This window comes from Polypterus senegalus, chromosome 15 (assembly GCF_016835505.1).
Source record: "Polypterus senegalus isolate Bchr_013 chromosome 15, ASM1683550v1, whole genome shotgun sequence".
Taxonomy (NCBI): Eukaryota; Metazoa; Chordata; class Cladistia; order Polypteriformes; family Polypteridae; genus Polypterus; species Polypterus senegalus.
Window position 1 is genome coordinate 95,603,566 of NC_053168.1, and position 13,948 is coordinate 95,617,513.

The 13,948-nt window shown below is 34.5% G+C and overlaps 1 protein-coding gene across 49 annotated transcripts in view; it reads right to left on the bottom strand.

Moving 5' to 3' along the window:
* rims2a (regulating synaptic membrane exocytosis 2a) overlaps nt 1-13,948 on the bottom strand; it is a 1,270,129-nt gene that overhangs the window by 443,175 nt on the left and 813,006 nt on the right. For 32 of the 49 annotated variants that reach the window (XM_039736790.1, XM_039736792.1, XM_039736793.1 and 29 more), the window contains one exon: nt 3,088-3,135. The exons of the other annotated variants lie outside the window; for them this stretch is intronic. In XM_039736790.1, the coding sequence (XP_039592724.1) occupies nt 3,088-3,135 (48 nt within the window). The remainder of the gene's footprint in view (nt 1-3,087; nt 3,136-13,948) is intronic. 49 annotated transcript variants of the gene reach the window in all.

Below are 13,948 nucleotides of genomic sequence, written 5' to 3' on the forward strand. Positions count from 1 at the left end.
ACACTTGACATGACAAAAGGGTACTGGCAGATTCCTTTAACGGACTCCGGGAAGGTCAAGACTGCGTTCAGCACTCCTAGCGGACACTGGCAGTATTGTGTTCTTCCATTCGGGATACACGGGGCTCCTGCAACTTTCCAGCATCTGGTGGACAAAGTGCTCCAACCCCATAATGCGTATAGTGCTGCCTATCTCGATGACGTAGTCATCTATTCCAGCACATGGAAGGAACACGTACAGCAGGTCACTGCGGTATTGCAGACTCTAGGAGAAGCCGGGCTTCGTATTAATCCCAAGAAATGTTTCTTTGGATTGAAAGAAGCTAAATATTTGGGCTACCTGGTCGGTTGGGGTACTGTGAAACCAGTGTTCAAAAAAGATGCCATTGTTAAATGGTCCCGTCCGAAAACAGGTCCAAGCCTTTCTCGGGTTGGACGGGTACTACCGCCGGTTTGTACCTCGGTTTTCAGAGAGAGCGGCGCCCTTGACTGATCTTACAAAGAAGAGGGCTCCTAATCATGTGGTATGGACTGACAAGGCAGAGGCTGCATTTAGTGACTTAAAACAGGCTCTTACGTCAGCACCAATATTAAAAGCTCCTAATTTTTCTCTCCCTTTTATTCCTCAGACGGACGCTTCGGACACAGGCCTGGGTGCAGTGCTGAGCCAAAGCGTCAATGGTGTTGAAAACCCCATCATGTACCTGAGCCAGAAACTGTTGGATCAAGAGACCAGGTATGAAGCAGTGGAAAGAGAAGCCCTTGCGATCAATTTGGCGATTACGCAGTTGAGGTACTACCTCTTGAGCCGGGAGTTCACTCTAGTGACGGATCATGCTCCTTTACAGTGGATGGCCCTTCACAAGGAGTCAAATCCACGGGTCACTAGGTGGTTTCTTGACCTTACAAGTTTTCGCTTATTCATCGTAAGGGTTCTCTCCATGCCAACACTGATGCTCTCTCTCGTGCCCACGACCTCTCGGTGCAGGACGCCCGACCCGATGGGTTTGGGTTGAGGAGGGGGCCTTGTCATACATGTGCAAGTAGGAGGCAGCTAAAGGGCTCAAGTAATTGTAATAAAACATCCAACCAGGGGGGCGGTGGAGTGCGCTGACTGTCTTTCTCAGTTCTGTACAGACCTTTCCCGGGAAATCCTGCAAGGTTCCGGCGCCTCTGAAGATGTCACTTCCGAAACCGGCCCCTTTGATGACGTCAGTTCCTCTCAAGACCTTTAAAGCCTCCATCTTAGGCTACTATAGCAGTTCTGTTTTGGACTCTGTGATATGCACATCGTTTCTTTGATAAAGAAAACCCTTTTGCAGCTGGGAAAAACAATATACGGGTGGCTGCCCCAAACCTTTATAATGTCTTGGACTCATTTTTATGACACTGTCAACAAATACCCATTCTTCTATTACCTGATCTCTGTTCATGGTGGGATGAGTTGGATATCTCATAATGATACATGTGTGCAATTCATTTTTTTCTTATTGTGAAATTCTCTGCTGCAAATGTTATAATGCCAGTATTAGAATGCCCATGTTAATGATGCCTCCATGTACTACAGCTCCACAAAAGTAGCCCTAGTTTTTTAAGCAGCCACACAGATCTGCCTAATTAGTGGAAGCATGCCAAAAACATCAATGACAATATAAAAAGAAAATGGATGAAATTTCTAATGACACACTTTTGAAGCTTTACATATAAACCAGTCAGCAATGATCCTGACAACATCATTGCCCATAAATTCAAATAAAAAATTAAATTTTGACAATGTAAATAAATTTAAATTTATCTTAGAGGTTCCAGTTCTGTGCTGGAGGTATAAATTCTTTTTTCTAACAAATACACTAAATGCAGGATCATCATGTTCATTTATGTCATGAAATGTAGAGTTTATTTGATACTTTTTCTTGATCTACTTTTAGTTATTAGATGAAAATCAGACCTCATTTTAGGTCAAAATAATGAAGGAACACCAATGTTTCTAATGGAAACACATAATTATTCTCACAGATGATTTTTGTGCTATGCAGTAGTTTGCAGGAACAATCCACCAAAACATAAATATACTCAAATAAAAAGGATCTGTCTTGATTAATTTGAAGATATAATAAATTCCTAGAGACTTTCAGGATATTGTTTTACTGTCACTCTGGTATGTAAGTTCTTAGATAATTGTACTGTATATATAGTGATCAGTAAAAGGGTACAATTTGTTTACATATCAACAATAGACTCAGTTCTTTAAAAAGGTGGAAAATGCAATTTTGTTGCTGTAGGATCAGCTAAATTTGTTCACCTGCCCAAAGTAACATGAAAAAAGTTCCATACTTTATCTTTTACTTTTGATATCCTATAACAGATCCTATAACAGATATCAAGACATTCATTGCAATGATGAAAATAAGCTTTTAAACGTTGAAAAGGTAAACCTGAAAACTCAAGCGCATTGTAGATAATTTGTGAATCATATTTTCTTTTTGCTGTATTAAAAATGTATGCTGCTATTACAATATGGTTTAAATCAATCAGTAGGTTCTTCCATAATGTGAAAAAACATCCAGTAGATTTTATCAAAGGTAATAAGTATCTGAACTCCTATCAGTCAGACACAATTTCCATTAGCACACTACATTATGGTACAGGATTTATTTCATGTTACAAGGGAAAGCAACAAATTTATTGGCCCCAAGATGTTTACTACAAAAGAGTAAAAATATATATTTAAAGAGACATTTAACCTTCTACAGCCCATTCCAGTAAAGCAGCAACAAATGTTGTTGTGCTTCTTGGTGCCTTGAAAAAATGCTGCTGTATTTTGTTAAATACATGGCAGTAGCAGACTGTCTCTTTAAACCATACAGCTGGGTTGGTTAGTCATGCAGATTATTTCTAGGCCCCTGGCAAGATGACATGATATATTATTAAAATATAATAATGGCCAAAGCAGAAACATTTCTTACAGTAAGGGGAAAGGGAAAACAGATTTGTTGCTTTTTTCCTACTATGCATTTTCCAGATAAGAAAGAAAAAAGGAAACAGAAAGACCAAGATAATATTCTATCAGGCAAACAGTGGCCGTTACCTGAACCCTAGGAACAAAAGGCGTGGCTCTTCTACTAAGGCTTTGGCTCTGGGTATGCAAAATTAAACAACAAAGAAAAAAATGCAATAAAGCGAAACCAAAAAGACAAAACACACATAAAATACAAACTGCAGGCTAAAGAAAAGAAAATCACAAATATAATTCTACATAGGTCAAAGCTTCAAAACACAGACAACTCTCGAAAAATGAGCACTTCAATCCAGTCACTATCCCAATGAATAGGTCCATAAATACTTACTGATTTCCAGTTCCAATTGACTCCAGGCTTACTGTTATTTACTTGCAACCATTTTAGTACACTTTTTAAATTTTGAAAACAAACATTAATTTTATTCTAAATTCAAAGCTATTTCATTCTTTACAAACAAATATAATTAGCAGTAAAAAAAATGTATAAATGGCTTCCAAATAAATGAATGAAAAATTCTATGAAAACATTTTGCTAAAGTAATTTTTATAGAACAGAACAGCTGATAAATATGGAACCTACAAAAACAATTATGCCCCGCATGATAAGCCAGAGTTTCAGCAAGGGAAGCAGTTTAGCACATCACCATGAAATGTTTTACCACAATCATAGTGGAGTGCTGCAGTGAGCTAAATATTTGGATTCATTCTATATAAAAGTGCTTAAGGTCCAGTTTTACCAAGCCTTCTATTTAATTTCATCTTTTAGAATGGGCTAAGAGAAGGCTAACAAAGTTAATAGAGTAAAAGCAAAATCAAAATATAAAACAACTGAAAAAGAAAATGAAAAATTTCAAAAACATTTGGGAAAAAATAAGCATGTAAACTGTTAAATACTAAATAAAAGATGCCTTTTAACTAACTTTTGGCCATATAGCCTTCTTCAGTACCTTCCATAAAATCAACATCTGTAATAAATTGAGAGGTTTGAAAAAAAAAGAACCTTTACACTTGCTTTTTTATTATTTAATGAGGAAAGACATGAAATTATGGTCTAGGTTAGCACTAAGATTGAAATTATTAAAAAAATCACTCTCTAAAGTGAACAGTATGCAAGTAAGCAGGAAATTTAAAGTGGGGAAGAGATTAGAGAACAAACAAATGCTGCAGATAAAACATATGTATTAAAACCTAAACAAAAAACAGTATCCCAGGTATGATTTGTTTTACAGTTTCTGCTTCATTATAATACAAACTAATGCAAGTAATGTCAGATAAATACTCAGCAACATAAAATAAATAATGTTCTCTCTAAGCTGCCTTTGATAGTGAAAATAAATTGATCACTGATGAAAAGAGAAAGCATTTGAGTCCAAATGAATTGACTATACCAATTGTTATATTGATTTTGTATTTATATTAATAACGAAGTACAGAATGAATAGACTGAATGGTTAAACTTTTGTATCATGCTACTGCCTGAACAATGCAAAGCTAAAAGCAGCTGGGTTTAACATTATTTATGTATAATGTGAATCTTGCATTAAAAAGCACCATAGTCATTGACAATACAACTCTGCATTCCAACAGGAATACTAATTAGTGGAAACAATAAAAAAAGCAAAGTATCTTTTTGAAGTTATAACTTTATCACCAAATCCTTGCTATGAATAAAAACGGACAATAATTTCTGGTTCCATTAAGCAAGGTAAATTCATGCATTTGTTGTCAATATTATCTGCCCAAGATTTTAGTAGGATGATAATAAACATACACAGTAAATGTGTGCAGTAATAACCAAGAAAACATTTTACATAGTTCAAGCTTTTCACAACTGACTCATAATTGTTTTATAGTTTTAGAACAAAGATTTAAACAACGTCCAGTACTTAGCGCATCAAGTTATGGCAAGTCAAATGATCATTTATGGAATGATGTTTGAAAGATTTATAGATATTTTAAAATATACCTTTAAATAATTTATAGATATCTTTGAATTGATCTAGTTATTCCTAAATCGTTGAAAATATCTTTAAAAACAATGAAGATATCTTAAAACTATAAAGCATTGTAAGATATTTCAAAATGTTACACAATATTTTAAAATGCTTCTTTAAACAAAAATATCTATTTATATTGCATATATTTCTATCCTTGAAACACTTGAAGAGATCTTCAAGTAAGCAATTAATCATTTAGAACTACATTTAAAATCATATTCTTTCCCATTTAAATCAGTGCCTGCACATTCAAAGATACTGTTAAATGAATTCAAAGATAATCTTAAATTGCTGCCTATGTATATAATACATCTATAAATTAAATTTATAAATATTTTAAATTAATTTAAATTACTAGCTGTTCATTTAAAGATGTCTTCAAATCCCTTCCTTGCAACACAAGTAGTGTCCAGTAATGTCCCACTGTGTTCAAATTCAAGCAAAAACAATCTTACTTGATTTTAAACAGCTTTCCTACTTATAAAGCACAGAGAAGTAAATGAATACAACTATCAAGGCAGATGAAGAAAATTTTGTGATATGTTTTGTCAACGGTATGGTAGTAACTAGAATTAAAATCTGATGAGAACACAAAGTTTACATGTTGAGTTGATACTGATGCTGGGTTGAGAATTTTTAAGAACAACTTTGGTATTACAGTTCAGCCAAAACTGTTGGCTTGTTGGCATAATAAAGTTATACTTACGGTGGTAATTGTAAAGGAATTTCTTGATGAAACCTTTGATGCTTTCATTGTGTAGTGCTTTTCAACAATATTTTATTCACAGCAAAAATATGATTTTTGGAAGTGATCAAGGTGGCATAGGCCACTAGGCAACCGATCCATTAATGGCTAACTTACTGGAAGCAAGTTTACCCAATGAAGAGTCACTTCCAAATTTCATGAAAAAGACTAACTACACTGTGGTTGATGAGAGAAAACTTTGACAGCACATCATACTCAAAATTTAAAAAGAAGACAGCAGCTGTACCATTTTTTTTCTTAACCACTATGGATGAGAAACACATTTTATTGTCTGTTTTGCCAAACTTTATGCAAGGGGAAATTTGATTGTGTTGCTTATTACTGCTTATTACATTTTAAATAACCTATGAAGTGAAATTTCGGCACCAGACAAGGAAAGTTGTGTTGTGCACATGTTAATCAAGTCCACAACATTGTTTGTTCTTAAGATATGATTTAGTTTAAAATATTTTACTTACTTTCATTTTTTTACTTTTGTTTTATTATTTCATCATTTTCAAATTAGTTTCATGTTCTTTTTTTATTTAGTTTAAGTTTTTCAGCAATTAACTTTCCATTTTTGTCATGTTATGAGTTTTGTTTAACGCACTGTGAGAAACCAGCCCGGCCACAGACAGACAGATACAGAATGTCCCAAGTACACACACTTTTATTTATATCGCTCCAATTAAACAGTAGCACAATGCCTAAACTGGCCAACTCAGTCTCTTTCTTTCTTTCTTTCTTTGCCCTCTTTGGCCACTTCCTCCTCCTCCTCCTGACTCAGGCTCCCATCTTCTCCCTCCCAACTCTCGAATCGAGTGGAGTGCAGTGGCCTCCTTTATACAGCACCTCGAAGTGCTCCAGGCGTTTCTTGAGTAACATCTGGCAGCACTTCCAGATGTGGCAGAAGTGATGCATACGGATTCAGCTCCTCTTCTGGCAGCACTTCCTGTTGTGAAGGAAGTGCTCTCGACCACTGTTTTGGAGCTGTCCAGGCGCCCCCTGGCGGTGGCCATGTCTTCCCACAGGGTTGAGCGTCCCGGCTCCGTGGCCCCCATGCAACCCCGGAAAGGCTGCCCTCTCATGTTCCGGGGAAAATACTGCCCCTCTCCCGATCCTTCCCGTCTTCCGCCATCGAGGTGGGGCAATATCAACGGACATTTGTCACAGCACCAAAAATATCCACATGGACAATGTTTTGCAATATTGCAAACTTAGTTTCTATAGTTGTCAAATTGTACATCATTCTTATGGTACTTATCAACTTAATTAATACAATTTTATTATCTATGATAGAAATCAATTTCATCACGATAATGAGAGAGTTCAAGGCTTTCAGTATAATCAAAAAATCAAAGAATCAAACAGGTAGAATTCTCTGATGCTACTAGTTAATTTAATCTGAAATAAGTATATAGTGAATAGTTATATAATTTAAAAAATTTTAATTTTGAGATTATGTTTATGAGGTGTAACAGCACTGCACACATATATTCATATCTATTTTTGATATTTTCTTAAGATGATTATAGTACATTTACCCATTTCTAAACTTTGAAAGTGCATTTTTTCTGGGTTTTGTTGTATTATTGGTTATTTTTTGCAATAATTTTGGTCACTGATTGAACTGAGTTAATAATAGTAATAATAGCAATAGAGTGTAAAGTTATTTCCTGTATAAAGTGCATTTCTCCAAACCTATTATTTACATCAGATACTGACCACCTGTTTTAGTAGCATCTCGGATCATTCATTTAATAAGCAACATGTAAAACCTGGGGAGCTCCCTGTAAGCCTACACATGATGGTTGTCATTTAACAACCACTCATGTAGAAATGTTTAATGACACATTTCTGTTATCCAGCTGTAAAACAATATCTACAGTAATGCATACTCAGTCCATGTGCACTTGGGAAAAAGATTAAAAATCCGTACAGACACTGTTCAGGCTATCAATGAAACCTGATCTCATGGTCTCAAAACATTAGTACTGATAACCTTAATACTGAATCTATACATGTAACATCAGACTGGTTGATAACAGTGACTGCATGCTACGTGTTTGCTTAAAGATTCACTGTGATGATAAAGCTAGCAAGCAAACAACATATTTGCAAAATAAGGAAGTTATTCTTTTCTTCAAGTGGCATGAATAAACATCCATAGATGGCTACTGCGCTCTAAGCCACACACTCAAAAGGTTCAGGGGCCGTTAATTATGGTTCTGGTGGGCTGCAGTGGTTGTAGATTTGTGTTCCAACCAGTTTTATAATTAAAAACCAGGTCTGGTAGATAATTGATTTTGGTGTTTAACTGTCTGGTTTGTTAATACTTTCATTCTTTTAAGATAAATCTTTATCAAATTGTACATTTTTCATTTTCAAAAAGAAATACGAATGTAATTCATAATAATCAAGTTAACTGTGACTATGCAAATATATATATATATATATATATATATATATATATATATATATATATATATATATATATATATATATATATATAAAATTAAGAACCACTGTGGCCCTTTGGGAAGTAATGGAAAAAAAAGGAAGAGGCACACTGTAACTGTAATGAAGTGTAAATGCCCAATGATATAATTCCAAGTATTGTAGTCAGACCTGCTACAAAGTAAAAATAAGCGTTTCATAGACAGTATTTTAATATTCCTTAGGAAACAGGATATTAAAGATTTAACATTAGTCCAGTACCTAGTAGGTTGTGAGGGGGAACAATGTTTATTTTGAGGACCAGATGCAATAGAGTCCTTAACACTTTTAAAGGTCTTTCTGTAATTTGAGATTATAGTGCTCTGTAGTAGGGGACTGATATCAATAACTAGATGTTTAGATGAACTGACCAGTTTATATAAATAAAATCGTAAGCTGTTTGTCCAACTTAATATACAGGTGATATGGAATATTTGGAATAGGGGCTATAATGGGAGGGGCGCACAACGGCAATAGAGAGATTAGAATTCCCATCAGGGAACAAGAGTGTGCAGGAGCTAATATAACACTGTTAACACTGCACACAAAAGTTTTGTAAAGACCAAAGCAGGATCTCATCTAAGAACACTGATTTTTTCTCAACTAATTTGGATAACAATTTCAATGTCTTGTTGATTTACAGATTTTATCTAAGAGTATTTTTTTTTGTCTCATTGTGGGTTACATTTAGCCATACTAAGTTTCCAAAAGACAGTTTTTCCCATTTACTTTAATTAAGATCCTACTAATTTCACTTTGTGTCTGATTTAATGTACTGATATTGTGGGGAAATGACAAAAGGCATTCAGCGAGTCTAATCTCAGGTTTAAAATTCCTGGACGCTAATACAAAGGTATGTCCATTAGTACCTTTCCAGTGGGTGACAGCAAAAAGTTTCAATACACTAGAACTGAATTGTAGGGGACGTTTTCAGATGCTATCGAGTACATTCTGCATTTGGTTGTCAACATTCAAAGCAACATTTGCTGTACTCAATATCCCTCTTAAACCTTTCCAACTTCTAGTCAATGAACAGAAGTAGATAACATCTTTGGGAGCACCAGTTGACAAGTACAAGAATTAGACAAAGCTGGACCAGGATAACAAGAAGATGACTTTGTTTACTTGTTCAGTCAGGCTCCGCAGACCCAGACAGTACAATGAGTTTGTTTTATTTGACATTAGGTCTGATTTCATAGTAACATTTGTAAATAACTATGCAATCTTCTGCTGAAAGTATTAATGTGCAAATCAGTCAATATTTACTCAACAGACCTAAATTTATTTAAAAATTTGAGTTCCTGGACTACCAATATTTTTCTATTAGGTCCTATGAACAAGACATTAAACAAGTCTTTGGTTACTATGATCAAGGAGTTTAATACAAATTGACTGTGCCACCAGATTGGCAACATGCATAACAACTATAAATATTGCCACAGACACGCAAAGGCAAATAAAAAATGGTGCTTCCAGAATAATAATACAATATACAAAAATAAAATACAAAAGTTCCTATAATAGAGAAAATAGATTTAGTAATGTCCACTAATCATATTTCTAACAGATACAATTTCTTTTTCGTCACTGTAGAAAAATGTTCTGCCCACCCAGGGATGCCGAACTGATGTAGGAAATTGCTGTATGGTGTGAAGAACACATTTATTTTATGTTAATCAAGTGTTATTTAATTATTAATGTTGCCTTTGGCAAGGCCAGTAATTAATGAAAAATAAATGAGTATGATGCCCACTCAGGGAAACTAAATTAATTTAGGAGAATGAGAGATTTCTGTTTCTTCCCATCCAGGGACCAACAAGTAAATGTTGGAAATGGTGTATGTTAATCAATCAGTTAATAAATTACAGTTTTGCTTTTGCCAATACCTGTCATAATTAAATCATTTGGTAAAGCTTCCACTTTACTTTCCTTGCAATTGTCTATAGCAAGGCGTATTCGGCTGTTAGATTTATATCAAGGTAGCTGAAGACTGTTCATTTTAAGAAACAAAACAATACAATTTATTGATAAATATAAGGATTATAAAAATATTGTAACTGCATGTATATTGACATAGAAGACAGAGCACGAAACAGAAGGGACAAATATATAACATAGAATAGGGTTACTGTTTTACTTGCTATTTAGAGTTCTAATCTATTTTAGCACAGATTAACAGGTTTATGATGGAAAGTTTCTCTTTTCTTGTGGGAGTCCACTCTTTCTCTTTGTGAAGTGGTCCTTTGTTCATGGTGTGAAGTGATGTCATGTTTACTTCTAGTTTGGCTCCTTGTTGTGACCCCTGTAACTTCATAGGGAAAAACATTACTCTTTCTGGCACAAGTATGGGGGTTAAAGTTCCCTTCTTGAAGTAATGCTATTACTCTGTCTTCTGAGACTTGGCATGGCAGAGTAGCACGTAAAGCTCACAAAGAGAACAGGCTATCATCATTTATCTCCCGCAAAGGCAGTGGTTTGTCAGCTTTCAGGTACTCAAACAAAATGATAAGCTGAATGCAAGCTAGTTTTGAAGGAAGGTGTAACCTCTGATAATTGGATTAAGGTCCCTTCCAGTTACAGATCCAGAGCCTGCTTTTAGGTGCATTATTTTGTCTATCATATTCAAACACAGTTCAGTTTTTGGTCACAAAAAGCAATGGTATCTTCCTTGTACCTACTTAGCTAAAACAGGTCAAGACATCGATATTAGCTTAAAATGACAAACTGCTTTCATGGTCATAAATGAATGTAGCAATTACTTTGAAGGTTCAGCACCTTTAACTAATTTCTGTCCTATTCAGTTTGTATTTTGAATATAGTGTATACTAATTTACCTATGCTTTCAGTCTTTAACACTAGAATTACCAGAGCCTACGAAAAAACTCGTAATTCCGTCCCACCTTAAATTGCTTCTTAAATCCCTTCACACCTCTCCGCCAGCGTCCTTTGTCCTCTAAATGTGCTGATAAAGAGAAGCTAGGAGCAACCGGCTATTCCATCCCCCCACCAATTTAGAACGTGCATGAACTTCTCCCAGCTCATGCCTTGATTGAGTATCTGGGAGTGAAGTGGAGTTTTAGAGTGGAAATAATAGATCATTATTTGGAACACACGCATTTCATGTCTGTTCCGTTTCTACAGTAATCTGTGTCAACACATGTTAAAACAGAAACGTTTTTTATATTCTAGTAGTAGATGACAAAATGTAGGCATAAACTATATAATGTATGAAGCCTGAAGTCCAAATATCAAAGAAACATTTTCACAAGAATAACACAACAATTGCGCTTTTATTCAAAAATATAACTGCAGAAACAAAAAGCCGCCTTAACATGCGACATTGACAGCCGTTTATTGTAATTGCCTCCGTGGTGCAATAGAATCAGTTCCCGCTTGGGAATCAAAAGGTCACGAGTTCGATCCTGTGCCTCTCTGTTTTGAGAAGTAAACTGCTCTTAGTCTTACTATTTTAGAATAAAAGCATACATTTGATTTCAGTCTTTAACAGCTGGTGCAATTTATGATCCTTGTAAAGGTTAGCTTTTTTTTTTTAATTCACATTTCATTCTCTCAGTCGCGTTCAGAATCAATCCATACAACTCCATCTGACATGGCTGTTTTCACTAAAGACGCGCTATAGCTCTGCAGTGTACCACGATGCATACTAACGCTAATGCTGGACCTTCCCCCAGGGAGGAAAGTACAGTGTCAGGTGCACATTCAGTGTAATAGGAACCATAGCACAGAGAGTTGTGTGCATGGCAACAAGTACATATGTCGTAAATATAGGAAGGACGGTCCTTGGGTGTGTGGGAACTGTTAATATTTGAATGTGATGATTTTATATAGCACAGAATGAAAATCAGCACTTCTTAGCATTGCACCATGCAAGCTGTCGTATCAATCTTCTACTGTAACTTGCTTTCTTTTTTCTTCGGTTATACAGGTAGTCTTGAATAAAAGTGCACTTGTTTTGTTTGTGAAATGAAGTGTCTGCGTGCACTTTTCGTGGCATTACACGTGTATTTTTTGAGCATACCCGTTTGAGCATGCTCAAACACAGGAACATAAGTTGGTGTAAAAGTATAACAAAACAACGGGCAGATGGGGAGTGTCTGATGATTGCATATAGCGCCGAAGTTACTGCTGACATGAAAAGCGTGTGTTCCAAATAATGATCTATTATTTCCACTCTAAAACTCCACTTCACTCACAGATACTCAATCAAGGCATGAGCTGGGAGAAGTTCATGCACGTTCTAAATTGGTGGGGGGATGGAATAGCCGGTTGCTCCTAGCTTCTCTTTATCAGCACATTTAGAAGACAAAGGGCGCTGGCGGAGAGGTGTGAAGGGATTTAAGAAGCAATTTAAGGTGGGACGGAATTACGAGTTTTTTCGTAGGCTCTGGTAATTCTAGTGTTAAAGGGCTTTGTAAAAATAAAAGCAGAGGCATATCAGGCCATAGAAATTTAATTCCCTATTATTTTGGGGATCACTATTGCACATCAATGAAAATAATTCATTCAGTATAAGCAGGTAATGATTTAACAATATCTTAAATTAATTTAAATATTTATTTAAATGTGCAGGGACTAATTCAAAGACATCTTTAAATGGGAAGTGACAACATGTGTACAATAAATGCTCAGAATAAAATCTTCTAAAAGAAACTATCATTTAAAGATATATTTAAATCATAAGATATTTTAAATTATTTAAAGTACATTTAAATAATGTAAAGAAATTAGTAAATAGCTTAAATACATCCTTATATATTATTTATATAGATATATTAAAATGAAAAATATTTAAAATTGATATTTAAAGCATTTATAAATAATTTAGATGTATCTTTGAATATTTCAACACATTTTTAAATCCAGAAATAACTATAAATGATAATTTAACTTGCCATACAAAATGGATATCTCCTTTTCAATACTCTGAATTTTAAGAAGGAAAAGCTTTAAAGATTTTAAATAAATTCTGACAAGCTGTACCTGATATTGCTATATGCTTAATGTACAGGCAACAACATACTGAAGTGTTCTTAAGATAATGACATGGGGAATGAATATTGTGGACACAATTTGATCTTGAACTAGATAAGCAGATTAGGTAGTGGGTACCTAGATGAATAAATACATAATTAAGATAACATTTTTAAAAGTACTGTATTGCTAAATAAGCAAACTAAGCCAAAATGATTTATGTTTAGTTACTTTGAAGAAGCTGATATAATTGTATACAAACAGAAAATTAATACATCCATTAAAATGAATTGTTATTATGAATACATGATGACACCAAAAAATTAAAATTTTAAACAAGTGTAATGGTTCTGTTAATCAGTTATATAAAACTGACTCAAATGTTATTTTCAAGAACTATTTTTGTGAGCCTTCTTCAATTTTACAGTTCATATTCAGAATAATAGTTCTTTGTCTTGATACATATTTTATTGTTTTTACTGAAAGTTCAAAGTTCAAATTATCCTTTTAATTAATATTTAAAAGACAAATAAACACACAAGTTACATTTTAAAAATTGAGGCTCCTAACTGTAGTCTTTATTATGTTTGTATGTGTATGATTGTTATGATAAAACTGTAATTTAGACTAATACAGAATGTTTAATAAAGTGACACTAAATGCAAAATTTAAATTAAGACGTTTATAAAAATAACCTTAC